Source organism: Polychytrium aggregatum (genome assembly GCF_025602895.1).
Source record: "Polychytrium aggregatum strain JEL109 chromosome Unknown BJ171scaffold_17, whole genome shotgun sequence".
Classification (NCBI taxonomy): Eukaryota; Fungi; Chytridiomycota; class Chytridiomycetes; order Polychytriales; genus Polychytrium; species Polychytrium aggregatum.
In genome coordinates, this window is record NW_026516219.1 from 720,417 (window position 1) to 745,392 (window position 24,976).

The 24,976-nt window shown below is 54.8% G+C and overlaps 4 protein-coding genes across 4 annotated transcripts; 2 read left to right on the forward strand and 2 right to left on the reverse strand.

Annotated features, from left to right (window-relative positions):
- Positions 1-4,862: 4,862 nt before the first annotated feature.
- On the reverse strand, positions 4,863-6,364 carry BJ171DRAFT_504216 (uncharacterized protein). The gene is made up of 4 exons (XM_053110941.1): positions 5,962-6,364; positions 5,637-5,769; positions 5,408-5,519; positions 4,863-5,259 (listed from the first exon to the last, which is right to left on the reverse strand). The coding sequence occupies exons 1-4, from the start codon at positions 6,302-6,304 to the stop codon at positions 5,140-5,142; spliced, it is 708 nt and encodes a 235-aa protein (XP_052967033.1). The 5' UTR covers positions 6,305-6,364; the 3' UTR covers positions 4,863-5,139.
- Positions 6,365-6,456: 92 nt separating this feature from the next.
- Positions 6,457-16,323, forward strand: BJ171DRAFT_459105 (armadillo-type protein). The gene is made up of 24 exons (XM_053108401.1): positions 6,457-6,600; positions 6,792-6,985; positions 7,139-7,265; positions 7,381-7,460; positions 7,588-7,759; positions 7,846-7,960; positions 8,066-8,184; positions 8,407-8,520; positions 8,636-8,740; positions 8,844-9,095; positions 9,186-9,422; positions 9,572-9,893; positions 10,049-10,158; positions 10,299-10,386; positions 10,492-10,593; positions 10,748-10,957; positions 11,070-11,182; positions 11,300-11,416; positions 11,547-11,643; positions 11,735-14,165; positions 14,378-14,828; positions 15,246-15,591; positions 15,771-15,973; positions 16,083-16,323. The coding sequence occupies exons 1-24, from the start codon at positions 6,538-6,540 to the stop codon at positions 16,221-16,223; spliced, it is 6,309 nt and encodes a 2,102-aa protein (XP_052967034.1). The 5' UTR covers positions 6,457-6,537; the 3' UTR covers positions 16,224-16,323.
- Positions 16,324-16,644: 321 nt separating this feature from the next.
- BJ171DRAFT_92262 (uncharacterized protein) lies at positions 16,645-18,303 on the reverse strand. The gene is made up of 6 exons (XM_053116002.1): positions 18,053-18,303; positions 17,916-17,940; positions 17,728-17,811; positions 17,371-17,451; positions 17,109-17,242; positions 16,645-17,024 (listed from the first exon to the last, which is right to left on the reverse strand). Exons 1-6 carry the CDS (start codon positions 18,084-18,086, stop codon positions 16,846-16,848), a joined length of 537 nt encoding a protein of 178 aa, XP_052967035.1. The 5' UTR covers positions 18,087-18,303; the 3' UTR covers positions 16,645-16,845.
- A 3,321-nt stretch (positions 18,304-21,624) lies between these two features.
- BJ171DRAFT_504226 (uncharacterized protein) lies at positions 21,625-23,356 on the forward strand. Its single transcript, XM_053110942.1, has 2 exons — positions 21,625-21,744; positions 21,880-23,356. Exons 1-2 carry the CDS (start codon positions 21,678-21,680, stop codon positions 23,247-23,249), a joined length of 1,437 nt encoding a protein of 478 aa, XP_052967036.1. The 5' UTR covers positions 21,625-21,677; the 3' UTR covers positions 23,250-23,356.
- Positions 23,357-24,976: the final 1,620 nt, after the last annotated feature.

Here is a 24,976-nt window from a genome sequence, read left to right on the forward strand (position 1 = left end):
AGCTATGCAAACGACTAGCAACGCTCCTCCGACGTTCTCACAGCAAACTAGCATGGTCGAGAGAAGAAATTCGACGGCATCGAATCGCATGGCCGGCAACATCATGGAAAGACACTATGCGACCGTACAGCAACCACTGACTGCTCAGTATGAAAAGAACAACCCACAAAGCAGGAGCTACGGCGAAGGATTAAGCTTTGGAGAGAGCAGCAACTATACAACGACAACAGAGCGGCCGATTACTGGTGTTGATGAGTTAGACGGCACCAGTTATGATACTTCCGGATACGAACCTCGCCGTCCTGCTCCACTCAGTCGGCCCGAGAGCCGTGTCAGCGACCCCCCTGTGGCTCGTGCGATGTCCTTGTCCGGAGCACAGGTTGTAACGAACATTCGTGGAATGTGATCCTGGAAACAGTTACAAAATTTGCAACCGTGATCCAACCGGCGCTCCTGGTGGGGTATATGCCGAGTGCAGGGATATCTGTGCCGGCGTTTGCTGGAGCGGCCTGTTTGCTGGTAATGGGCAAGGCTGTTCCTGGAATAAACCACGGCACTCTCAAAGGGAACAGGTCACGCAGTGTTTGAGGCAATCGATATGTTTTCTTCTGTTTCTCTCTGAAGCTTGAATATATGCACATGTCAATCGAGTTTGTCCCGGGTACCTCACTCTTTGAGGGGGGGGGCGATCATCGTACCTGCGTTTCTCTTGGTTCACTGATTCCCACATTCGCACAACACGGCACCATCACTCGCCAAGGGAAAGTCTATGCAGCGATAAGGTTGCCAACCCAACTTCCCTGCTGGTCGCGCAGCCGAGGCCTGTGGGATTGTGGCTGGCCTTTGTGTGTATCGCATCGTTTCATGAAGTACCGTTGTCAACATATGCGGTCGATACTCGTAAGCGATGATCAACTCGCACTCAGGATCGTGCTTACATTCGTGTTGCCACGACGATTCAGGACTGGGACACGGGTGCGATGCATGGGCCTGATACCCGGGGGTGTAAAGCGTCTGGACCTCGAGAATGCTCTCGGGCACACAGGATCACAGGGTAGATGTGTGCGTGTTCAGAAGCCAGAGCCAGAGCCAGAACCAGAGCCAGAGCCAGAACCAAAGAGGGGCCGTTGCGGCAGAGGCAGCAGCATCTACCCCAGCTTGGGATGATTACGGTTATAACAAGCGAGCCAACCCTCCCACAGCACGTCCGGATTACAGGCAATCCAATAAAAAACGGGACACCCGGGTTTTTGACCATTCATCGAATATTTTGTTACCCAATGTTATCGCGCGCTGGCCATGACCATTCGCCACACATCCGACTTTCGCACCGCCGCATTGCGATGCTACGCCCTCATCCATAGCCTGCGTAAGGTCGCCTCCATCTTCAGTGTATCCAAGAGCACTATCCATCGATGGCACCGAGGATGCAAGCTGGATGACCCATCCCGGGTCCCAGCTCGCAGATCCACTTTCTTCGAGCAGGCATGTCCAGTCATTCGCACCCTGATTGAACAGGACCCGTTCCAGACTGGTCCTGTGTTGCGATGCAAGCTCGAGTCCATCCTCCAGAGGAAAGTTTCACTCTCACTCTGCCACACTGCCATCCACCGAGCAGGTCTCTCACACAAGAGGGCAACACACCTCTACAAGTCCAAGCGACTGGATGAGCGAGTGGCACAGTTCAGGGACCAGGCCCGCTCCATCGACCCACGACGACTCGTTTTTGTCGACGAGACAGGGATCAGGAAATCCATTTTCCCTCTTTACGGATACTCACCGAAGGGTGCTCCGCTTCGCCAGCGCAATCACATGAAACACAAGTCTGTCTCAGCTGCATTTGCCATCAACCACTCTGGTGTGCTGCATCGCATGTACATCCCCACATCATTCAAGACACACTCGATGGTCGAGTTCTTTGAGCGAGCGACCTTCCCAGACGACTCTGTGGTTGTGATGGACAATGTCAGCATGCACAAGACAAGGGCTGTCCTGGACTGCATCGAGCGCCGAGGATGGTCAGTGATCTTCACCCCACCTGCCTCGCCCGACTTCAATCCCATCGAGAACTTCTTTGGGATTGTGAAGCATCAGTACAGGAAGGCAGCAGCGCTGAATGCGTCCGAGGGGTTCAGAGTCGGGATGGTGACCCTGTTCGAGTCCGCCGTGCGGAGGGTGCTTCCAGATGTCTTCCCACCGCTGATTGAGCGAGCGATGCGCTTCTGGGGTTGAGTTCCCTCCAATCAAGCCGCCATTTTCGCGTTCACATCCCTGGCTTGAACCTCTCGGCGATTTTTGAACAGGGTCGCTTCCCCAACCAGCCCGCAAAGACGGGCTCCTGCTCTCGGGTATAAATGCCACACCTTCGTCCTGCTGCTTTCTTCCCTCATCTCGCCTTGATCTGATCATCGCGCTATTGTACGATAAAAAAAAGTCTCTGCTCTGACCAGTACCACTGGCAGGCATCCAGCATCCTCTGCCCCCATGCCTCCGAAGCGCAAGGGTGCCGGTGATTGCCAGCCTCAGCCTACCAGGCCCAAGAAAGCCAAGTCACAGTCGGAGCCTGTCTCTGGTTCGTATTCTGACCCCACGCATGCTTGGTCGTCTGTTGCTCCGTCGCTCACCACCACTGCTTCTGCAGATCCAATGGATGTCGATCCCACCGAGCCTGGTCCATCTACTTCCTCGAGTACCGGCAAGCGATGTCGCCAGTGCGATGGCACCGATCACGAACGTTGCAACACCAACAGGTGTCCCAAATACCGGCCCCTCAAGAGTTCTGTCGTCCCACTCGTGGATGGAAGGTCATCCGCCCCTCAGTTCAGCTGCTTCAAGCAGACGATGGATGGCTGTTGTCTCAATCCCGCTCTCCGCGACAAGATCCAGGCCACCGTCGAGGCCATGACCCAGATCCAGTTCGAGGCATCCAGGCTGCTCAACCTGCACATCCTCCGGTGCATCGAGCAGGATATTCCTGTCCCCGTCATCTCCAGGGCCACCCCTGCATTCATCCGCCAATGCTTCAAGATCGTCCAGGACGGTGCCCTCTCCTCGACCGGGGACAACGAGAAATACAACGAGCATCTGGTCGCTTCCTTTCGCGACTACCAGACCACTCGGCACGCAGACCTGCCTCCGGCCCCTCGTCTGCCTGATGGTGCTCACAGTCAGCTTCTCACACTGGCTGTCAATGCCTATGCCACCAACTGCACCACCCACCTCGACCTGGCTTATTGGAGACTCCTTCGCCGCTTCTGCGCTGCCGTCTTCCCAGCCAACAAGCATAAGCACGAAGCCATCGAGGCCTGTCTCGAGCTCTTCGAGAAACTAGGGCAGACTCCGCCCAAGGCCGATCTCGAGTTCCTATATCCCGAGTTTGTCCACATCCTGGACGAGTTTCGGTACAGCAACGACCAGGACCGCTTCCGGGCCCTCCATCGCCTCTCACACCATGTGGGAATCCTCGCCCGGGACAAGATGGTCGACGATGTCCACAAGTGGATCGACTGTGACATGCCCGCCCTCCGAGTCACCGAGCTGCAGCGCCAGGCCAAGCTGGACGAGCTCACTACCCAAGGCATTCCCTCCGACGACAAGAGGTTCACCACGGCCAAGTCTGAGCTCGGCACCACCAAGGCCAAGATCAACAAGCTGGCATCCAGGCTCAAGTGGGCACTCAAGCAACTCGCTCTCGACACTCCTCCGGCCGTGTGCACGATGGTTCCTCTATGCACTGCCACGGCCAAGTATGTCAAGATTGACACGGTCACTCTTTGGAATCTCCTGGGTCCAAAGAAGCGCCTTGGCCTCACCAGGGACAAGCTCAAGGAAGAAGGTGAGGACGGTGTCAACAACCAGGATCGTCTCTGGCGCAGTTGCTTCAAGCTGCGTAGTTCCCTCTTCCAAGAGCGGGACGTGAACAAGAAGCTGTTCAACTACGAGATCAGCACCGATGGCATTGGATGCACCATCGGCCTCGTCAAGTTTGTGCGTCGAACCGATCACACCGAGACCATCGAGCCTCCTCCGACTGCCGAGCAGCGCATCCAGGCCCACATCGGTGACCCAAACCCCAACCGCACCACTTGGATTGGCATCGATCCTGGAGTCGGCTCCATCTTCACGGCGGTCATCCAAGCACCGGGCCACCAAGACGAGGTGGTCTCATTCTCCAATGGCCACTACTAGCACATGTGTGGCCACAAGTCCAATACTGAGTGGCACAACACCATGAAGTATCGACTCAGCATCGAGACCTGGATGTCGACCACCCCCTCGCCCAAGGTGTCGTCCTCGGAGGCTTTCAAGGTCCATCTCACCCATGTCCTGCGACCGGAGCTGCGAGTGCAGCTCGACTTCCACCTTGGCAAGAAGGCCCGTCACCATCGCTTCACGGACCACAAGAGGCGCCAAGTGGCCGTCGACAGGATGTGCAAGGCCGTCCTGAAGCACGCCCCGATACGGACAGATGTGGTGATCGCCTTTGGCAATGCAGCATGGCGACAGGGCAAGGGCTATGCATCCAGCCCTCGGAGGCAGCGGTTTGCTCAGTACTTTGAGCAATTCGAGCACCACCGACGCCGTCCCAATCACCATCATGGAAGCGTCAAGGTAGTCTCGACGAATGAGTTCAACACCTCGCAGGTGTGCTCCAAGTGCCTGGAGCCAGTTCGGTTGGAAGGACTCGATGCGCCCAGTGTTGCGAATTCCCACTTTGTCAGGAGCTGCAAGAATCCCAGCTGCCGGACAGTGTGGAATCGCGACGTCAATGCGGCGCGCAACATGATCACAGTATGCAGGTCGATTGTGGAGATCGGAGAGCGACCGGCGGTCTTCACTCGGAGGCTGCCAAAGTGATCTGTTTTATTTCTTGTGGCTTTGCTTGACGCAAGCACAGCACATACTACATGTTCATGGAAACGGCTATATTGTCCCGTTTTTTTCTGAATAAAGTGTAAGCTGCAGTTTGATACGCATTAGGCAAATTCTTGGGGATTGTTTGCAAGTGGCTCGGGGGCGACCATCGGCTCATGTGGTGATGTCGCTTTTGTCCCATATCCCAAGGCCTCTCGGGTGCTCAGAGCACCTCCGAAGCGCCGAAATGAGACAGTGGACGCCGGGAATCGGTAGCGTGCAGTACTAATTGTGGCCCCGTGACATGAGAACTCTGTCCGATAACCCGGCAAGATTATTCATAAGTTGGTGGAGCTGGCTGTAGTGGCCCATGATCTCTCGGGTAGACTCTCGAATTCGAGGATCCTGCGAAACAGAACGGTGGTCCAGTGAGCCGCTCGGAGGTGGATACAGCGCCCTGATTCCGAGAGCTGGAGCCATACACACGGTTCGGGCTGGTGCCGATGCGGCAAAATGGAAAGCTTGTCGATAAAGCTGCGATGCCCCCACATACCATCTTGGCATACTCTGTCATTTCCATCAAGCCGACCCACTCCGCGACGCCTATCCGATCCTTGCTCGTTTCAGTCAGATGTAAGAGTGAATACAACAGTTCGACAGCCGGTCTATCGATTTCATGCGAGAGCCCAGCGATTCCACGGGATTAGCAAATGCATAAAAGATCAATCCCTGTCTCTGACTGCGATCAGAGGCTGCTGGTTCCCGGAAACATCAGTGTCTACCTTTGTGCCTCACGTTGGACGTAGAGGAAGCTCTTTGGGCTCGGCTGCTTGAGATTGAGCAGAATTGGCTGCAGATGAGAAAGTGTTGCGTCGATGTTGCTCTTGAGCTCGTGGAGATATTGAAGTTTTGATTCTAGGAGGAATTCGCTGCTGCGTCAGACAACGGAACCCCAACATGCCCCCGAGGCTCCAGCGCTATTGGACAGGGCCGATCTCATCGAGCCGACCAAGGTGAGCTGGCCCACTAGAGCAGATCCGAATACCTATCACCCTGTAGGCACCGGTCTCGGTCGCGAGGCCACGATTGATGCTATGAGCTCAGTACCCAGATCTTCGGAATAGGCCAGGTCATGAATAGCTTCGTGGCGCCTCACATGCGCCAGGCTTTGGTTGAGCTGTGAAACCCCCCTCCCGAAAATATAGATGCAGAGCGAGCCGTGCAACATGAGCGCAAGGGCCGCAGATGCAATGGACTTTTCATCGACAAGCCTCGTTGGTGTGCGGCAACAACAACGTACCTCTCCGATCGAGTGCTGGAGCTCAAACAGCTGCGTCAGAGTTTCTGCCCATCCGCTCGCGGACCCTTGGGCTGTGCCGTCTGGATGCAAAGTGTCGGCGGCGAGTCCCAGGCGCTCTGCTTCTTCCAGAACATTGGCGTATGAATTCATGGTGATGGACCAGAACAGGCGACAGCAATCGAGGGCGAATAGCTGTCGAAGTGAACAACAAGCAAGGGCTGGCGCAAGTCTGGGTTGGTGGCGCCCGATTTGGTATTATTGACTCCCTGGGTGTCGCCTGCTCTCGCTCGTCCTCGTTCGCTGTCGCCGGCCCTCGCTGGTGGTCTTGTCGCATCGTCTGGCTTGCCCGCCAGCGTCCAACACCTGCACCTGCATCTGAACTCATGGCTTCTGCTCCCGAGGAGGACTTTAGTGCCCTGCCTCTCGCCGACCGGCTGGTTCATAAGGTGGGATTCTCAGAGCCCTGGCGCCTGGAGGTCTTGCCTGCATCCCTGGCATCAGCTATACCCCCTCGAAGCTGTCTTGCCCGGCACTTGCTGAAACCCCGGCGGCAGCCACAGATCCTCGACTCCACCGACCTTGATGATCCTCGGCTATAATTCACTGACTGCCCTGTGTTTGACCATATATGTCTCAGGCCTGGAAGGCGAGGCAGCAGGCATATGAAGAGCTTGCCAAGATCTTCAAAACCCTTGACCCCGATGCGGAAAATGAGTACAAGAAATATCAGGACTATCTAAAGAAGATGGTCGCCGATGCGAATGCCATAGCTCAAGAGGCTGGGTTTTCAGCAATCTTGTCTTACGTCGAAAATGCCCCAAATGCAACAAAGTCGGTGAACCTTGGCAAACTCTGGTCCACCTGGCTTTGGCGGATCTCGGACGGTGCTCCAGCCGACCCGATGCGTCCCGGCGCCCTGGTGGAACCTGTGTGTGCTGCTGCTCAGGGCGACGGAGTGGCATCTAATCCAAGCTGATATCTTAGAACCCGGAGCGTCTTGGCTCCGCTCGTCACAGAGAAGGGCTTGGGCTCCACTCGAGCAGGCACCAAATCCAAGGCGCTTGACATCCTGCTCATGTATATCGAAGTCGATGTTCCTGATCCCACGATTGTACGTCGTCGCCCGGCAACGCTGCTGTTTCTTATCGCCTGACTCGACAGTCTGCGCACTGATGTGAAGATCCACTCATTGACGATCCTCTTTCCCATGGTCGTCGCTGCAATAGGAAATCGTCATCCCGCTGGTGGACCACAAGACCCCGAAGGCAGCCACGGCCGCAGTTAACGCCCTCAAGGAAATCGTCCGGTACGTCATCTCTTGAACAGATAATGCTCTTTGCACTGCAGTCATTACATCCGGCATACCCGGAACCTCTGTGCGGGCCGAGCCTGTGCTATCGTCTCATTCCACCGATCAACCGCATCGACCCCAGCCTATTCGGGTGCAAGCATGTCAATGTCAAGCCCATCGTCAAAATTTTGCCCAAGATCTTCGATCACAAGGACAAAGGCGTGCGGTCGGAGGGAACCGGTCTTGCCCTTGAGTTGTATCGCTATCTCGGCCCAGCCTTGATGAACTTCCTGCAAGACTTGAAGCCTGTGCAGGTGCGCCATTGCCTCGCCAGTGGAACGTTGGGAAGATCGAGTTTGCACAGCGGACCTGGTCTAATTTACTTGGCTCGCGTACATAGATCAAAGAGCTCAGCGAGCAGTTTGACAATCTGCCCAAAGACCGACCGGTCCCAGAGCGCCTTCTGCGATCGGAACAGATCCGTGTCGCGGCAAGCGGTGGGGCAGAAGGAGACGGTATGCTCTGCAAGAATCCGATGCATGCTTCGGTTCGATCGACTCTGTTATCCCCACGATCCAGTGTTCGCAATTTCCTCACTACTATACCTTGATATCCAACAGGCGATGAAGGTGCTGACGACCCTGGCGAAAGCGCCGATGCGGATCCCATCGATGCCAGCGATCTCTATGAGCCCGTGAATCTTCTTGACAATCTTCCAAAGGGCTTTTATGAAACACTGGTGCGGTGCTTCGTTGCGTGGATCGAGCGTGGCCATATCGACTCATTGTGCATTCGAGGCGATTGGCCAGACAAGTGTCGGGACAAGACCATCTCAGCGGAAACCTCGAGCGGCGAATCTAGGCATGGCGTCTCCTGGCTCCCCCCCCCGACTCTGTTTGAATGTACTGCCGATAGGCAGTGGGACTGACATTTGCGCGCTGGCAATTGTTCTCTCACACAGGCATCCAAAAAGTGGCAAGAGCGCAAGGAGATCCTCGATACGCTCGTCACCCTCTGCAACGTCCCGAAGCTGCAGGAGGGCAAGTACGGCGAACTTGTGAGCGTACTCGCAAAGGTATGTGGCCTCCCTGTGGAGTGCATTTTAATGAGCTCATGCGGAGATACGAGCTTCTAGGGCCAATCTCTGATCTGCGATTCCACTCCGGTTGACTCCAACACTCTGTATTCAGAGGGTCAGCAGCGATGCCAACATCGTCGTCGGCACTCTGGCAATCAACTGCATCGAATACATTGCCAAAGGACTCCGTACTGGCTTTGCGCCGTACCGCGGTGTGGTAAGACGCTTGCGAACCAGCAATCGATGGAGCCGGTGCCGTGTATCCAATGGTGGACAAGTCGCTGACAACTGCATGTTTGTTCTGACTTTACCATCAACAGGTTATTCTCCCGCTGCTGGAAAAGTGCAAGGAGAAGAAGCAGAATGTCCTGGAAGCTCTACGAAGAGCGCTCGATGCCGTCTTTGCCTCCATTTCGTTTGCCGAAATCGTCGAGGATGTTACGGCCACGGCTGGACACAAAAACCCCAACGTCCGCCAGGAGACCGTAGCATGGATGCTTCGTAGCCTGCAGGTTACGCGAACTCCGCCTGGAAAGCCAGAGATCAAAGCTTTTGCAGAGATATTTTTGAAGGTAGGTGTTTTCCGAGCTCATGCAACACCGACGAGCACGTCCGATACCATGACCGCGGGCTCAAACAGCACGATTCTATAACGCCTGCAGACCATCGATGATAGTACGAACGAAGTTCGTGAAGTTGCCTGCGAGGCACTCGGAACCCTCATGAAGGTCGTCAGCGAGCGAGTGATGGCGCCTTACATGGAAAAAGTCGAAAAGTCAAAGGAAAGCAAAGTTAAAGAGTACTTTGAGAAGGCTCAAGTCAAACACGTGGGCGGTGCGCCTACTCGCAAGCCCGCAGCCGCAGCATCATCAGCTCCGAAGAAGGCGTCTGCGCCAGCGGTATGTCGGACGGACAGCTCTGAACAGCGCAACTGCGACAAAAAGATCGGCCGCGGACGCCCTCGCGTGTCCTTTGCATGACTTTGCGGGCTTCTCTAAGCCACTGGCTCATTCATCATGACCCGCTCTTCTTGGCTTGACCAATATAGCCCAAGCCGGCATCATCAGGGCCCGCTGCTCCTCCCAAGGCAGCACCAGTCAAATCGGCCCCTCCGAAGGCCGCTGCGGCTGGTAAGCCCTCGACCTCTGCCAAGCCAACTCCGTCCAGCTCGTCTGCAAGCTTGAATAGCTCCTCAGCCTCTGCAGCCCCACAGCCCTCCAAGAAACCCAAGGCCGGTGGGGCGCCGCAGGAGAGCGGGCCTATTACCTTCAAGTTCTCGGATGAGTCAGCCGAATCTGGCTTTGCCGAGAGCTATGGCGAGGAGATACTCACCCAGCTGTCCGATGGAGCATGGAAGACGCGTCTTGCAGGTATCGTTTTGCATCGGACAGGATTCTGGTCCCTTCACAGAACGGTTTACAGGTCGACATACCAGGCGTTACACACCGGCATTACGCAGGGGTCGATGCGATTGGGTCTAATGTTAATATTCGATCGTCTCTCGCTGGTGATGGTGGTGGTATAGCCATGCAATCCCTCAAGGAGGCTATCGAAGCCAAAGAATCGGATATCGAATCTGAGATGTTGATGCGTGTGCTTTGCCAAAAGCCTGGGTGGAAGGAGAGCAACTTCCAGGTATGCACACCAACACAAGGGAACTCAAGGGTGCATGTCCCGACCGAGTGCTGGTGAAGTGGCATGGCCTGTGGGCCGGTGGGCCTGTGGGCCGGTGGGCCTGTAGCTCACTACATTCACTCGCACCAATTGTCAACTAGGTGACAACAGTGATGTTCAACACCATTCAGCACATTGCCAAGAATGCCGCCGATTTTGGTCGCGCGGCAGCCTCGTTAGCCATCGCTGGTTTGTACACTCGGCCACTCAATGCGTCCGTTGCTTCCGTCAATAGATCCCAAGCACCACATTGACGCTGCTTTGTTAACCAAAATTATCCACATATAAATTTAGGACTTGTGGACAAGCTTGGCGATATGAAAGTTAAACGAGTGGCCGGTGACTGTCTGACGACTTTTGCAGAAATGACAAGTCTGCAGTTTGTTCTCAGTCAAGGTACGGTTAAGCAAACGTCGGCTCTTGGCCACATAAACAATGCGAGGGCTATCATTCTACGTCTGGGGCTGTGATGCGCATCGCTGCATCGCGCCACGACCTTTGAATGCGAGTCGAGTGCTGAACCTTAATTTTGCGCGCCCTTCCTCCGTAGCCTACGAGCCTCTGAAGCAGATGAAGGCAGTGAAGACTCTGGCCGACTCAATAATGTGGATTCAGCAAACGCTCTTGGAGTTTGGCGTTGCAGGACTCTCGCTCCGTGAGCTCATCGAGTTTTTGAAGATTCCCCTGGGCAATTCCAATGCCAGCGTCAGAGCCAACGCCGTTACCGTTCTTGGAACTCTGCGCATGTTTGCCGGGCCCGGTGAGTATCACACCCTTGATCTGATTGAAATCGAACACTGCATGAGGCATTCATCGCATCGGCAGAAAATCAAAGACGAGACTGATATAATGGCGGGTGTATGGGACTGCAGATATTCGTGTATTTGTCCAAGATGTGAGCCCGGCCCTCTTGGCCACAATCGATACCGAATTCGAGAAGGCTGGCGCCAAATCGCCGCCTGCACCCGAGAGAACCCAAAAGAATGTAGGCATACTCTCCAGGTGTAGCTTCGAGCTGGATCCATCCTGCTGTGTGGATGTGTTTGTGGTCACGATGCCTCTGTAAAGTCGCTGATAGATGTTCCGATCTCTCCTCCGACAGCTCACGGCAGGAGGGTCCAATGGCTCCGAAAGCGCTGCTGCCAGCGGCGACGACATTGCCGATGATCTCTTTCCGCGCATTGATATCAGTGACCAGATTACACAGGCACTATTGGATGTCAGTACATTTCGTTGATTACTCCAGCTCCATCGAGCTTTGGCTGGATGTGTCGACAGTTATGCAGTATCCATCTCATTCAGCACTCGCGTTTTGGCAATCGTCTCACCCACATTTGCTCTGACCACAGAAACTTGGAGATGGACAATGGAAAACCAGAAAGGAGGGTCTCGACGATGTGTCCCAGATCATCGAGGCGGCCCACAAGAGACTAAAGCCCAATCTTGGTAGGTTGTGCCAAGCTCTGATGACGTTCGAGTTCCTCGTCGCGTATTGACCACTGATCGCATTGCTGCATGCCGCTGTTCGTTTGCACAGGAGAGCTTGTCCCTGCGCTCAAGGCGCGTCTGGGCGATAGCAACCGTAATTTGGGCATGAATGCGGCTGAGCTCTGCGGCACACTTGCTGCCGCGGTCGGCAAGCCCTTTGAAAAGCATGCCAAAATACTTGCCGGCCCGATCGCGGGCCTCCTGGCAGATCAAAAGGCACACGTTCGTGGTGCAGCACTTGTTGCGCTGGAGCAAACCAACGCAGCTGTGGGGATTTCGGCTCTGATCGCATCATTCGCCACTGTGTTGATGACCGACCAACCCCTCCTTCGCAAGGATCTGCTGAAGTTCATGAACGACAAAATGGACGAGGCCAAGGAAAATGGCGTCGAGTTCCCGGACCTGACTTGCTTGGTTCATCCGATACTGCTCTGTCTGCAAGATAAAAACGCCGAGATTCGCAAAGGAGCTGCGAGTCTGTTGCCCCACACCGCCGAGAATGTCGGCTACGAGTTCATTCGTGATCGTAGCTCCGAACTTTTCAAGGGATCAGCCCTTGCAAGCATTACTCCATATCTGGACGCCGTCAAGCCAAAAGGTGCCGATCCTGCTCCGGCAACATCAGGCTCGTCCAAGCTTGGCACTCCCAAGAAAAAGCCAGCGCCAGGACTTTCGCGTGCTCCTGCCGGCGACTCGGATGCAGCTGGCCCCGCTGGAAGCAAGCTCCGGGCTGGTACCGCTGCAAGTAGCAAGACCCGAGCTACGCGGGCAGCCTCAACCTCGACGGCCGTGTCGAGCTCAAGATCGCCGTCCGTGATGGAAGAGTCATCCTCAAGTCTACTCGTTGCTGATCTCAAGGCCAAGGAGCTGCGCGAGAAACAGGACCGCGGCCTCAATAAGTGGACGTTCGAGTCGCCCCGCAAGGAACTAATTGATCTGCTCTCAGAGCAGTGCCACCCTTATTTCTCTGCGCAGCTCCATGCCGACATGTTCAGCACCGACCACTACAAAGAAAAGGCCTTCCTCAATGCGCTGTCCTCGCTTGACAACTGGATCGTGACCGCCAAGGAAGGCGACCAATGGAGCGATGTCAAGCCTGCATTTATTGCCAACTCTGATCTTATTCTCAAATATTTGACCATTCGCTTCTTTGATACCAACACCAGCATGCTGATCAAATGTCTGGACTTGCTTGAACATATCTTGGAGATCATGGAGGAAGACGGCTGCAGGCTCTCTGAGTACGAAGCGAGCATGTTCCTGCCCTTCTTCATCAACAAGGTCGGCGACAACAAAGAAACGATGCGCGTCAAGATCCGTGGCATCATGAAGCAGATCTGCAGGGTGTACCCGTCCAGCCGAATGTTCACGTACTTGATGAATGCTCTTTCCTCCAAAAACGCCCGGACACGCACCGAGTGTCTTGATGAACTGGGTGTGCTGATTCAGAGCGGTGGTATGGAAATTGCCAACCCAAGCAAGAACTTTCCTCTCATAGCTGCCCAAATCTCAGACCGCGATGCCAATGTCCGAAATGCCGCCATCAACGCGATCACCCAGGGCTATCTCAATGTTGGCGAGCAAGTCTTCAAACTCGTTGGCCGCATTCCCGACAAGGACCGAAGCTTGTTGGAGGAAAAGTTCAAACGACTTCCCCCACAGCCTGTTTTCCGCAAAGAACCATCTCGCGCGGCCATCCCTGTCGCCGCTTCGTCAGGTTCCTTAAACAGCTTGTCGTTGGAGCAGCAGCAGCAACAGCAGCAGCAACAGCAGCAACAACATCATCATCAGCAGCAGCAGCCCTCGCGGAGCTCCGAAGCTCACTTCGAAAACGACGCGCGCTCCCGTCATATTCGAAGCGAGTCCTCATCCAGTCTTGGCTCTAGCCCTGTACCGACTCCAGCATCCGAGTACGCTGCACCGCAACCTACACAGCAGAGCTCCTCCGGCTTCCCGTTGCAGGTCAAGAAGGAGTTCAGCTTGGATCTGGATAAACTCGGCATGGATCCTGGTCGCATGAGACGAGCGGATACTTACGCGGACAATATGTCCGACGACATGGCGCTTAGTCGCCTCGTTCCTCAAATCGCCAGCCGTGATCCGTATCAAAGTATCGACGCTCTGAAGCAACTCGAGCGCATCCTCATGAACTCGACGAGCACACTGATCCCCTTCATCGATCAGATCGTGCTGACCATTACTGGTGAGATCCGCACCGCTTTCACCCACCCGGAAGCGGCCACTCCCAGCATCGGAAGGCTTTGCAAGCATTTGGTCAATGTTTTGGTGCAAGTTTTTACGTATCCGGAGCTCGCTTGTGTTGTGCCTACCGATCCGCTCGAGAGATGCATGAGCGAGCTGCTGAGTCGACTCCTCGATCCGAAACTGCAAAAACTTGAGCATGGCACCCATCTCGCCCGCGCCTTGAACGTCTTGATGGTTCGCATTCTCGAAAACAGCGATCGAAACTCGTCGTTCAGGTCAGTCTCCTCTCCATCTTGCCGCCCGGCTTCCGGATTCGGTCAGCTCAGCGATAGTGAATCATTCGACAGTGTCGCCATGGATGGCTCGGTCTCGCCCGTTGAGTTGGTTCCGAACGGTGCCCATAAACAGCTTATTGTCGCTCAGCACAGAAATTGCGGTGAGGAGCTTGCTCTGCGATGGACTTACGGACCCTTATCCTGCATTCCAGTGTACTCCTTGTTATTTTGGAAAGGACGGCGCCGGTATCAAGGGATATGGCAGCCGAGGATATTCAATACCACGCCAAGTTTACGGAGCTGGTGATGAAGTGCCTCTGGAAAATGACCAAGCTTATCTCGCACCTCATCACGACTCCAAGCTTCAAGATCAACAAGCTCATCCTCGACGTTCACACTTTCCTCGTCAAAACACCACCAATCGAATGGAAGCGACGTGCGGCCGAAAAGGTCATTCCCCAAGCGGACATGCCCCTGCGGACTGTAAAGACGATCCTGCATGAGCTCGTGAATCACCTCGGGCAGGCAGTCTTCCAGTATACCGATCTAATTCCCCGGGACGACCCAAAGAACTCAACTATCGCCTATCTTCGACAGATGGTCGACAACATCTCGAAGAAGAATGGCCCTGAGACTGCGGCGATAGAGAGGAGTGCTCCAGCTGTGATAGTTGAGCCAGTGATACCGCACGTTCCGTCTTCAGCTTCGGCAGCACCCCCTCCTCCGCCAGCAGCTTCTGAGTCACTACCATCCAGCACTGTTCGTGGAAATGGCTCGCTCTTTTCTTCAGTGTCCCCGCTCACCGTCCTCCGAGCTCAGCAGCAGCAGCAGCAGCAACAACAGCAACAGCAACAGCAACAGCAACAGCAACAGCAACAGCAACAGCAACAGCAACAGCAACAGCAACAGCAACAGCAACAGCAACAGCAACAGCAACAACAACAACAGCTGCAACAACAGCGACAACAGCAAGAGCAAGGGCAACAACAGCGAAATGGATTTGAGATGTTCTCCCAGTCGTATCTCACCCAACGACCCGGACTCAGCACAGCCGCCGGCGCTTCTCACGATGACCACGAGCTTAATTGCGACGTTGACGACGATTCCACCACGTCCTACATCCGTCCCCCCCGACAAACTTACTACGACTCATCATCACCCACATACGACAGCGATGGAGTCAATGTGGAGATTCATTCCGAGCTCTCCAAAATATTTGCTCGCATCGGCAGCAAAGAGTTCACGAAGCAAGGCATCCAGGATCTGTACGAATTCCAGAAGCGCAAGCCCCAATACCAGAACGATATCAACTTCTTCTTGGGGAGAACTGGTTCATATTTCCAGGGCTACATCCGTCGGAGCCTGGCCGCCCTGGAAAAGGAGGAGTACAACCGGATTTATGGTGTCGAGTCGGCCACTGCTCCAGGTACGTGTTCTCTCCCCCACGTGCAGAGTGGAAGGATCTCACTGGGCCTTTGATCGGTCGTTGGTGCCGATATCTTAGCAGAGCTTCATGTTCTTGCACTCTCCTATGGTGTCCACCATCTCGTACAAGCCTACTTGCCGACACACTCATCATTTCCACATACATGCTCTCTCGTTCAGTGCAACCCCCTGAGGAATTCCTTGAATCCTTGGCGAGGCTGAAGAGAGAGTACAAAGGCCTATCGGCCTCGAGGGATTCCAATGGTCCCCCGGTCTCACCCACCGCTGCTCGCTTCTCCATGCCTGCGCGGCCCGGTGGTTCGTTTGATCGTTTCGGGGCTGCTGCACCGATAACTGGCACCGGCTCGACCGACGACGCAACGGTACGTTCTTCTCACCATGCAGGGCTAACCCCATGGCCTTGTCACGATTTTATCCGGGTGGGGAGCGACCCGAATGATGCTGGGCGCTAACTCAAAGCCATCGACTCAGACTCGCCGACCCATGTCACTGCAGCCGACCCCAAGGATCGGCGGCGACAGTTCTCAAGGCCAAAGCATCGCCGAGCTGAAAGAAAAACTGGCGCGTGTCCGCCGCCTGGCCTCCGATGACACCCAGCCGAACCGATTTTAATGCTAGAATCGATGGTGCAGTGTGAACTGAGCGCTCTCTCTGGGCTGGTCATGACTATATTTTTTTTCTGGACCCTGAATACACCGCCGCCATGACCAAACAGCGTGTCCAAGGAACTGGGGCGGAACAGCTCGGTTGACCCGGCTATCTTGATATCGAGCAGCCACAGAAACTGTCTGGATGGTCGAATGCACGCACCACACCTCCCGCATCGCAACATCAATGCCAATCGAGCATAGTCGCAAGATATTGACCTAGTATATCCAGGATGATGCCTCCCAAACCAACCAAATCCACTGGGCTGCCCACGAAGACAAGAGTGCAATCGCCCGGCCTATCCTCCAGGGCCAGCAGAACACTGCAATGGACACTCGGGATACACCGTCCCGTTTCGCTCTGAAAAAGCCGCAGCAACCCTGCGGTTTGCTGTGCCTGAATGCGCTCGTGGTTGTTGAGTTCGCAAGAGCATCACCACTTTGTCAGTCCTCTGCCGGCCGAGCCGAGCAAAGTGATCCAAGAGTTCCGCCAAGCTCAGGGCACAAAGGGAGACTTGGCATTGCTTCTGGGCCAAAGATTTTCAGTCGAACGAGACACATTCCCAGTAAACCGTGATCGTCTGCCACTAGATACGTCGGCGGGATGTCGGCCGGTTTCCGGGTCTGCTCAGCGCCGGGGCCTCATTGCTGTGCTCGGCAAGGCGGGTGTGGATTTGCCGGATCATGGCGACGATTGATTCAGAGCTATGCAGCTGCATTGATGACGGTTGGCTTTCGGTCATTCTCCTTGCGTTGAGATGAATTCCTGAAGTAGTTGAATTCGATTAAGCGAAGGAAGCAAAATCAGCCCTCGCCGCTATCCGTGCTGCTCATCAAAGCGGCTCCCTACCAAGTCGAACATGCGTGTGCTGGCGGTCTCTCAGTTTTTCGATGACATCCAACTTGGACTCGAACTGTGGAGCGTACCGAACGGCGAGTACGCTGTGAAAGAATACCGAGTCATCCGCCTTCCGCTTGGCGACTCTGACATTCGCGGGGAAAGTTAGATACCGATGAGAGCCCATCAACCAGACACAACCGCCAGTGGCCAGGCAGATCATCAATCGGCATGGAGACGATCACCGCCTTAGTCGCCGAAGCTATCGACTTACCTGGCCTCTGGGAGAGACCGGAACTTGAGCCAATAGACATCGGTGAGCCGATCATGATCATGATCGTCAATAAACCCATACCTATCTCACAGCGGCGCATATTGCCCAGTCGACGAGTGGAGAAGACATGTGGGTCAATATCCATTCTCCGAGCTTTGATCAGGAAACGAGGATCCCAGTCGCCGATCCTCCTACTGATTCTGTCATCGATTCAACCATCGATTCAACCATCGACTCAACCGCGGACTCAACCATCGACACATCTGTCGATTCATCTTCCGATTCCCCACTTACGACCGGTGCATCAAGGCCGGACGAGTGCGATCCAGGATGATGTTTCTGCGGGTCGCTACTTACTCCTCGATTTTGCCATGGACAGAAAACAGATCCAAGAGCTCTTTGGTGACGCCCAAGGCCGGAACGTTTTCGACGATCAAGTATCTATCCGTGCCAGTGCATCGCTAAGTTCGAATAGCTGGATAATGCACCCTCGCCGACAACTGACGGCTGATGCTCGGTGAAGATCGGCTCGCTCGCGCACTGACCTAGATTCGTCGTTGATGGTGTAGACTGCAGCCAGAGCGTTTGGGATGAGCAACCAACAACAAGAATGGCCGCCAGGGCAACAGATCGCCCTGATTCGCTTTGGACTTGAGGTGCGGCATCAACACAGGCCGCTCACCTCGACGAGCACGCTCCTTTCCGAGCTTGCGCATTGGTGCAGCCTCGATACTGAGCAATATTGTTTCGCCAGGGGGCTACGATGAGCACCGAACCGACCGGGAGCGGTGAGGAGAAGAGCAGGAGGAAGGGCAAGGAGAGGGCTCTCGCAACCACCCTCATCCCGCGGACCGATCACATCTCGGCCCTTTTGCACCCCGGTCGAATCACCACCAGCGATATCGGGCTATCGGGTGGAGAGATTGTTTCGGCTGCTGCTTCGTTATACGCAGACACGGTCGCAAATAAGCCATGCAAGTCGACTGAGAGTGCACCTTACGATTTCGCCTGTGCACTCACCCTAATCACCCGCTATTACTTTTGGTTGACCCGCATAACCACTGCGCTGGACTCTGACTACATCGATTTCGCATAGCCAGCAACTTGCTGTCCTTCCTCTCTCCTCATTCGCTGCTACTTTCGTCGCTTCCCTTCCCGCTTCCGTGCGGCTGCTGATAGCTACAGCCCATGGGTCCCCCGCGCTCAGACGGGAAAGCATCCCGGTCCAGCCGCACCGAAGAAATCGACTGGGCTGGCGCGCTGGAGACCCCAGCAGAGTGCACCATCGAGGATGATATCAAAGGCACCGACGAGCTCAAGTACTCATTCAAGCTGTACAAGGTACATGCTGTCCGAACGAGCGGCCCGCAGCCGCCGTACTAACACTCAGCTGCAACCCTTACCATAGACGGACGAAGAAATATCCAGATTTGCCATTCCGGAGGGTTTAACCGAGGTCGACCGAGCCGCCTGTCTCCTCAAGTAAGACCCTCCACCATCACCACCGTCGGATCGTGAGGAGCCCGGTCAGTGCGCGAGCTAATCATCCATGTATCCCTCAGAGGCGGGCGACTTGTCCAGAAGCAAAGTGTCATTGATAATATGATGGGACTGTTCAAGAACTCGCCAGCCCAGGCTTCGGCTGTAATCATACCTTTGATACTGGTGAGTTTCCAGGCAAAGCCGTAACAACACTCACAACAACCAACATCAGCCTCGAGGGACCGGAATCGGGATGGTACTCTTCCCAGGTGACCAGCGAATATCGAGGGTGTGTTCTGACGGATCGTTTTCGTTGGATTAGGAGCTGGTCATCAGCGAGCCCAAGCTGTTTCGGCCCCAAATTGGAGCCAATTTGCTCGAGCTGCTGGAGAGCGGACTTTTGGACAAGGACTGTATCAAACCCATATTCTTCGTTGCGCGCAAGTTTTTGGAATCGAAGGAGACCGGTAAGAAATCGCTGCTGGACGATTGCTGGTGGTTAGGTGTTAAGCGACATTCTTCTGCTCGAGGTTGATGGGTACGAACCAACAGACCCGAGTCAGCAGAGCTGCCTTATTGTGCAGCTACTAACTTTGCTTGAGCCGCATGCTCCTGCTTCACCGGCACCCATAGACACGGACATCTGGATGAGCGTGTCGACCGCTTGCATTCAATGCTTACCGGTCTCGATCATTGAGGAGACAGTACGTGGCATACAGAAACGTTTCTCTGACGGCGTAAAGTGGGATTTGCCGAAACCAGAGCCCATCGCGCAACAGTCCAGCAACAACTGGGGCTTGTGCATTAATTCCGTTCCGTTCGCTTTTGACCAAGGTGTTGCCTGAGATAATCGCGGACGTGGGCTTGTCGCAGCCGGTCTTGAATCGTTTGTGGTGCGGCAAGTCTCTTGGGGTACTCTACACTCGATTGGATCCAAAAAAGTATGCCTAGCCTCCGAAGCGCCGGTGCCGATCATATTCGGGCTGCACCAAGGTACATCGATGCAACAGGGAGCTTGAATTTGACCAGTGGTACCATTCTCAATCCACGGAAGGTACGAGAAGACCCTATTGACCAGAGCCTGCCTGCTCTGCCAAGATGTCAATGCGGAAGTTCGGACGACAATGTGCAGCCAACTTGGGATCATCGCGCAGAGTAATTGGTAGGTTTAGCAGCAGCCCTTCCGAATGCATGTCCCGACATGCCTAAATTTGAAACGGGCATGATTCGGTGTGTTCGTGGATGGGTTTCTGCCCACGTTCGTAATCTGCATAATCCGGTGCTACACGGGCATAAGCCATTATGATGGAGTCGCTACCAACCCGTGAGGTACCACCGGATTCAGACACTGAGCCACGCAAACTCTGTCACTGATCAGCTCGGATGCAACAAAGAAGAAGATTTTGACAGAGTACTCTGAGCTCCTCTTCGATGAAGAGGAATCGGTTAAAGAAGCTGCCCTGACGAGCGTCCTGGATTTGTGGGAATGGGTTGACAAAGGTACGTGGTCGTAGTGCAGCCAGTCGACGACGAAAGGCTTCTGAACATACGTCCCTCTCTCCTGTAGATTTTCGTGACACCACCTTGATTCCGTTTTGGAAATCTCTATGCCAAGAGCGGCCTCCCAAAATGATGAGAGTGGTTGCTGAGAAAATTGGCCGATTTATATGGATTGCACGGGGTGAGTACTTTCGACAAGTTGAGTTTGCACTTCGCTGTGGATATGCACACTGGTTACTGAGCCCACGACTCAATGCTTGGGGTAGATGATCTATCCGACAACGACATGGCTCTGTGCTTGAGCTTTTATCAGTCTTTGACGCTGGCCTCAGACGAAGAGCTGCGAGTATGGTGCGCCTTCAACTATCCTGTAAGTATGCCCACCAACTCCCGCTTTGCCTCCAACCCGAAAACATGCCGTACGACACTCCAACCTTCTGTTCGTACACAGGCAGTGTTCATGTCTCTCGGCGATGTCGCTGTGGATAACATCAAGATGGAAAGAGTTTTGGAAACACTTTCGGGGGATATCAGCATCCAAGTGCGACGACGAGTTGCCTGTGGTTTGCATGAGGTACACCTGTAATGTTCGCGCTTCCGCGTGCGTTTCCCCCAGTGGCTGCCCCGAGTCGTGAATCGCACAGATAAGCTGGACGCATTCGTCTGCAACTTATGAGCAAAAACAATGCTGAACCTATTCCGCTAGGTGGCATTGATGGTAGGAAGAGATTCCCATTCCAAACTCCGAGTCATTTTCACAAGATTCTTAATGGATTCAAACCTGGACGTTCTCATGGCCATTGTCAAAAATCTCGACAAAATTCTGATGTCCTTCACTTACGACGAGTCCTTTACAAGGGTGGGCATCAAGACATTGAATGAGCTGCTGCCTGGATTACTGAATGCGCTGCTGCTGCTATTCACAAAGTGAATTTCACGAGGCCTTTGCCTTCGTGGCGCTGTGCTTATGTATGTACTATCTTTCAGGGAAATCAAGCGGAAGAGCTCCTGCTGCTGATTCTTCGACGAGAACAAGAAGTTGCTTGCAGCCCGGAATTCGGATGGAGAGCACACCGGGCCCTGCTCGAAAGCTTTTCCAACTTTGCCAATTTCTTTGATTCACACTTCCTGTGTGAACACTGTCTACCGCTTCTTACGCGCAGACTGAAGGAGGTTAGTCAACTGGATCATGTGAACCGCGGCATGGGTAGTTTGGACATACAAAACGCTGTATACCCAGTACGATTGGCGCCCCTAATTATGGCGCATCCATTTTATTTCTCTAGAACAAGCCTCTGCCGGTCAAATACGCGGCAATACACGCCATGTGCTCATACATGCGGAGAGTGCGCTCGGTCGAGTTGCGTGAGCGGATCGCCAAAATACTCTGCGGTACGTTGGTGGCTACAGGCTAAAATGCGAAATTGACAGCACACCGAAATAACACTCAACAGCGCCAATGTCTAGTCGGTCGCTTTGCTTTGATGACGGCAGATTATTTACTCGTACGTTATGCGACATGTACAGATCTCAAGAGCTCGCCGTCATATCACATCCGCATGCTCTTCTTGGATGCCGTACAAACTGCTCTGGACTTGTGCTCCCAAAAAATGGTTCGAAGTACCGTCTTTCGAGATTACTGTGACATGGCACGAGACCCTGTCTCAAACATCCGGCTCCGAGTGTGTGCCATGGTACCAGACATGCGCCGGACGCTACGAACGCCCCAGGACTCGGTTTTAATCAGCGAGCTCAGCGAGTGCGCTGGATTCCTGCTCGGGGATGTCGCAAGGGATATCAAGGAGCTCGCCAATGAAGTTGTTGCTCGGTTCCAAGATCAAAGGAAGGTTGTGGGTGGAGGATATCTTACCACAGATGGTCCCTCGCCAGGTCAGAGCAAAGAAGATCGGGATCGGGAGATGGAAGAAGATCGGGCTATCAATATCGCTTCCGAGTTGCAGGATGGACCAAGGAAGAGTATGACCGATGAGGACCGCGGTGACCTTCGCTCCAAAGTGCAAAAGCTGTCCGTCTCTGCGGCTGTCCCCAATCCGCCGCGTCGACTGTCTGTTAGTGCGAGCGGTGCCGGCGCTGGATCAAGTCTCCTCAATGCAGGGTCCAAACTGACGGCGCGACAAAAGAATCTCTCCAGCTCGACACCCATCAATGCTTCGCCAGCCAGGATTCCGATCGATGCAACCGACGGCTACCTCTCGCAGATTCTGGCCTACACCAGTCGATCCACACGGCCACACGAAACAAATCCACCCAAAGACACCAAGCAAGTTCCAAAATCACAACTACCGTTGGGCCCCGTTCAAAAGATCGTCCGGAGAACGACGGCAGGAAAGTCGTTTGAGAAGGATGCGGCACCAGAGAAGATCCTGCCGGCGTCACTGGGTAAGTCGGTGCTCATTGGGGGCCCCTCAGCTCTTGGCCATCCAGGCCCGTCGCATGCCCTTCGACTTTCCAACGGATCGCTTGCGTGCTCAGGGTCACCCGAGGCCACACCTTCACTTGCTCCAACAATGCCACTGAGGACTGGCGGAACTCATAGCGATGCTGGGCCCGTGCGTCCCGTTTCGGCAACCTCAAAATCAGGAAGCGAAACGTCCAAACCGCCGGTCAGCTCTGCACCAAATCCTTCTCCCTCCACGCTATCATCAAGCGGCGCAGCGGGTCGCCGCCTGGGAGGAAGCCTTATGGGAAACAAGGACTTTGGGTCTGGGTCGACATTGCAAGGAGGGCCCGGCAAAGGCACAGCCGGAGCCAGCAGCCGGGATGTCAGTGCAATTTCTGCGCCTGCCTCAGCAAATGCCGGGTCCTTACGCAGCGGGACGGTTCGCGGACCGAGCTGGTGCAAACAGCTTCCTCCGATACCCAAATCTCCAAACTGAGCGTGGGAACAGCTCCACTCATTGTCTGGGTAGGGCGGAGCGAAGTCTGGAAGTGCGAGTATGCAGGATCCGGAAATATATTACGCTTTAGACGTGAGCATACGAGACACCACACCCGCTTCCATGGACATGTAGTATGCGATAGCTTGCATCTGAAAAGGCCATTGCCAAAGTGATCATGCTGCGCGCCGCATTGATATCGCAATTCCACACTGTCCAGCGGCTGGGATTCGTACAGCTCCTGGCAAAGTGAGAATGGGCGACATTGGACGCATCAAATCCCCTCAGCCGAGAGGGCTCCAGGCACTTGGAACACACCTGCAATGTGTTGAACTCGTTGGTCGAGACTAACTTGCGCAGACTCTGGATGACGCTATAGTATCGTAACGGGGCAGTGCAAAAGTCGAGTGCGTCGCGGATGGTCGGTCGTGGCCAGCGCGCATTGGTCTCGGGCGACAAAAAACAACCTATCAGTGCTCATAATCCGGAGTGACCCATTTTTTACCGGATCGCCTGCAACGTACATCTATTCGTTGAAGCCGCTCGCGCCGCCCCTGACCACCGGCTCGGCATGTGCATTTGGGCCGGTCGCGGGACAGCCACCTCGCAGCCCCGAACATGTCCTTGCCGCCCATCAGAGCCGTGGTCCCGTGCCAACGCAGGCACACCAGCGTCACGTGGCATTTGTTGTTCGGCGCCTGGCCGGCAACACCCCGTGGTGCTGATCTTGTCGTTGCCTGCGACAGCGCTGCCCTGCCATATCATCCGAGAGGCTGCGTCCCTGCCCACTACCTCCTCAGCATCGGGCTTGACCCCATCGCTGCACCCTGTCTGTGCGAGTGCTCAGTCCATTCGAGAGCCCATAGGCCTCCGACATTTGCAATGACCCCACTCGTCCGAGCAACACAACTTCACGCCAAACTTGGCCGCATCGCAGCCTGGTCGGTATCGGGTGTACCAAAGGCTCCACTGCCATCAAGAGCGGTATCCTTTTACCGGATAGGACAAAGCCCACGCGCCTTTTGGTCAATCCGCAAGCTAGGACAGCTGGAGAGCGAAGCCAATTCGCCAGAGTTCTCCACCAGTCCCAAGAAGCAGGCCGAGTTCTACCGAGTACGCTGGCTCTCCGATTTGCTCTCGTCTGTGCTTGCTGCAACCGCACGCTCTGCAGCCAGCTTCTCGTCGTTTGACCATATGGTGCTCCAGCATACTTCCTGCCCAGCCTGGATATGTCTGCCCTCCCCCCCCCGACCGGTGGTATTGCTGGAGAGGATCCTTGTGATCTGGCCAACTTGTGTGGCCCAAAGTGCGGCGCTCGAGACCATCTAACTCGTCACCGTCGGCCCTGTGCACGGTGCCTAATTCGGGTGTTGCACCCGCGCATGGCTGTATTATAGGAGCTCCTCAGGGCCGGCAAGTTTCAAGCCGTCATCCGCAGATACGAAGAACAGCCTCAGCTTTCCGGGATCCCCAGTACTCTGAATCGGATGGAGGAAAAATCCATTATCCAGCGTGATCCCGAATGTCTCAAGTCCTACATCTCGGCGCTTGCAAAGGCAGGAAAGACAGAAAAGATCGGCGACTATGTGTCTGCGGTCATGGCCGGCCCGCCGACTTCCTCCGGACACTCCGCGCGTTCGCACGGCAACAGCGGCGAGGACAACTCGGGTTGGTTGAACCGGTCGACATCGATGATAGACGAGAGAGAGCACATCATGAGGACAGAC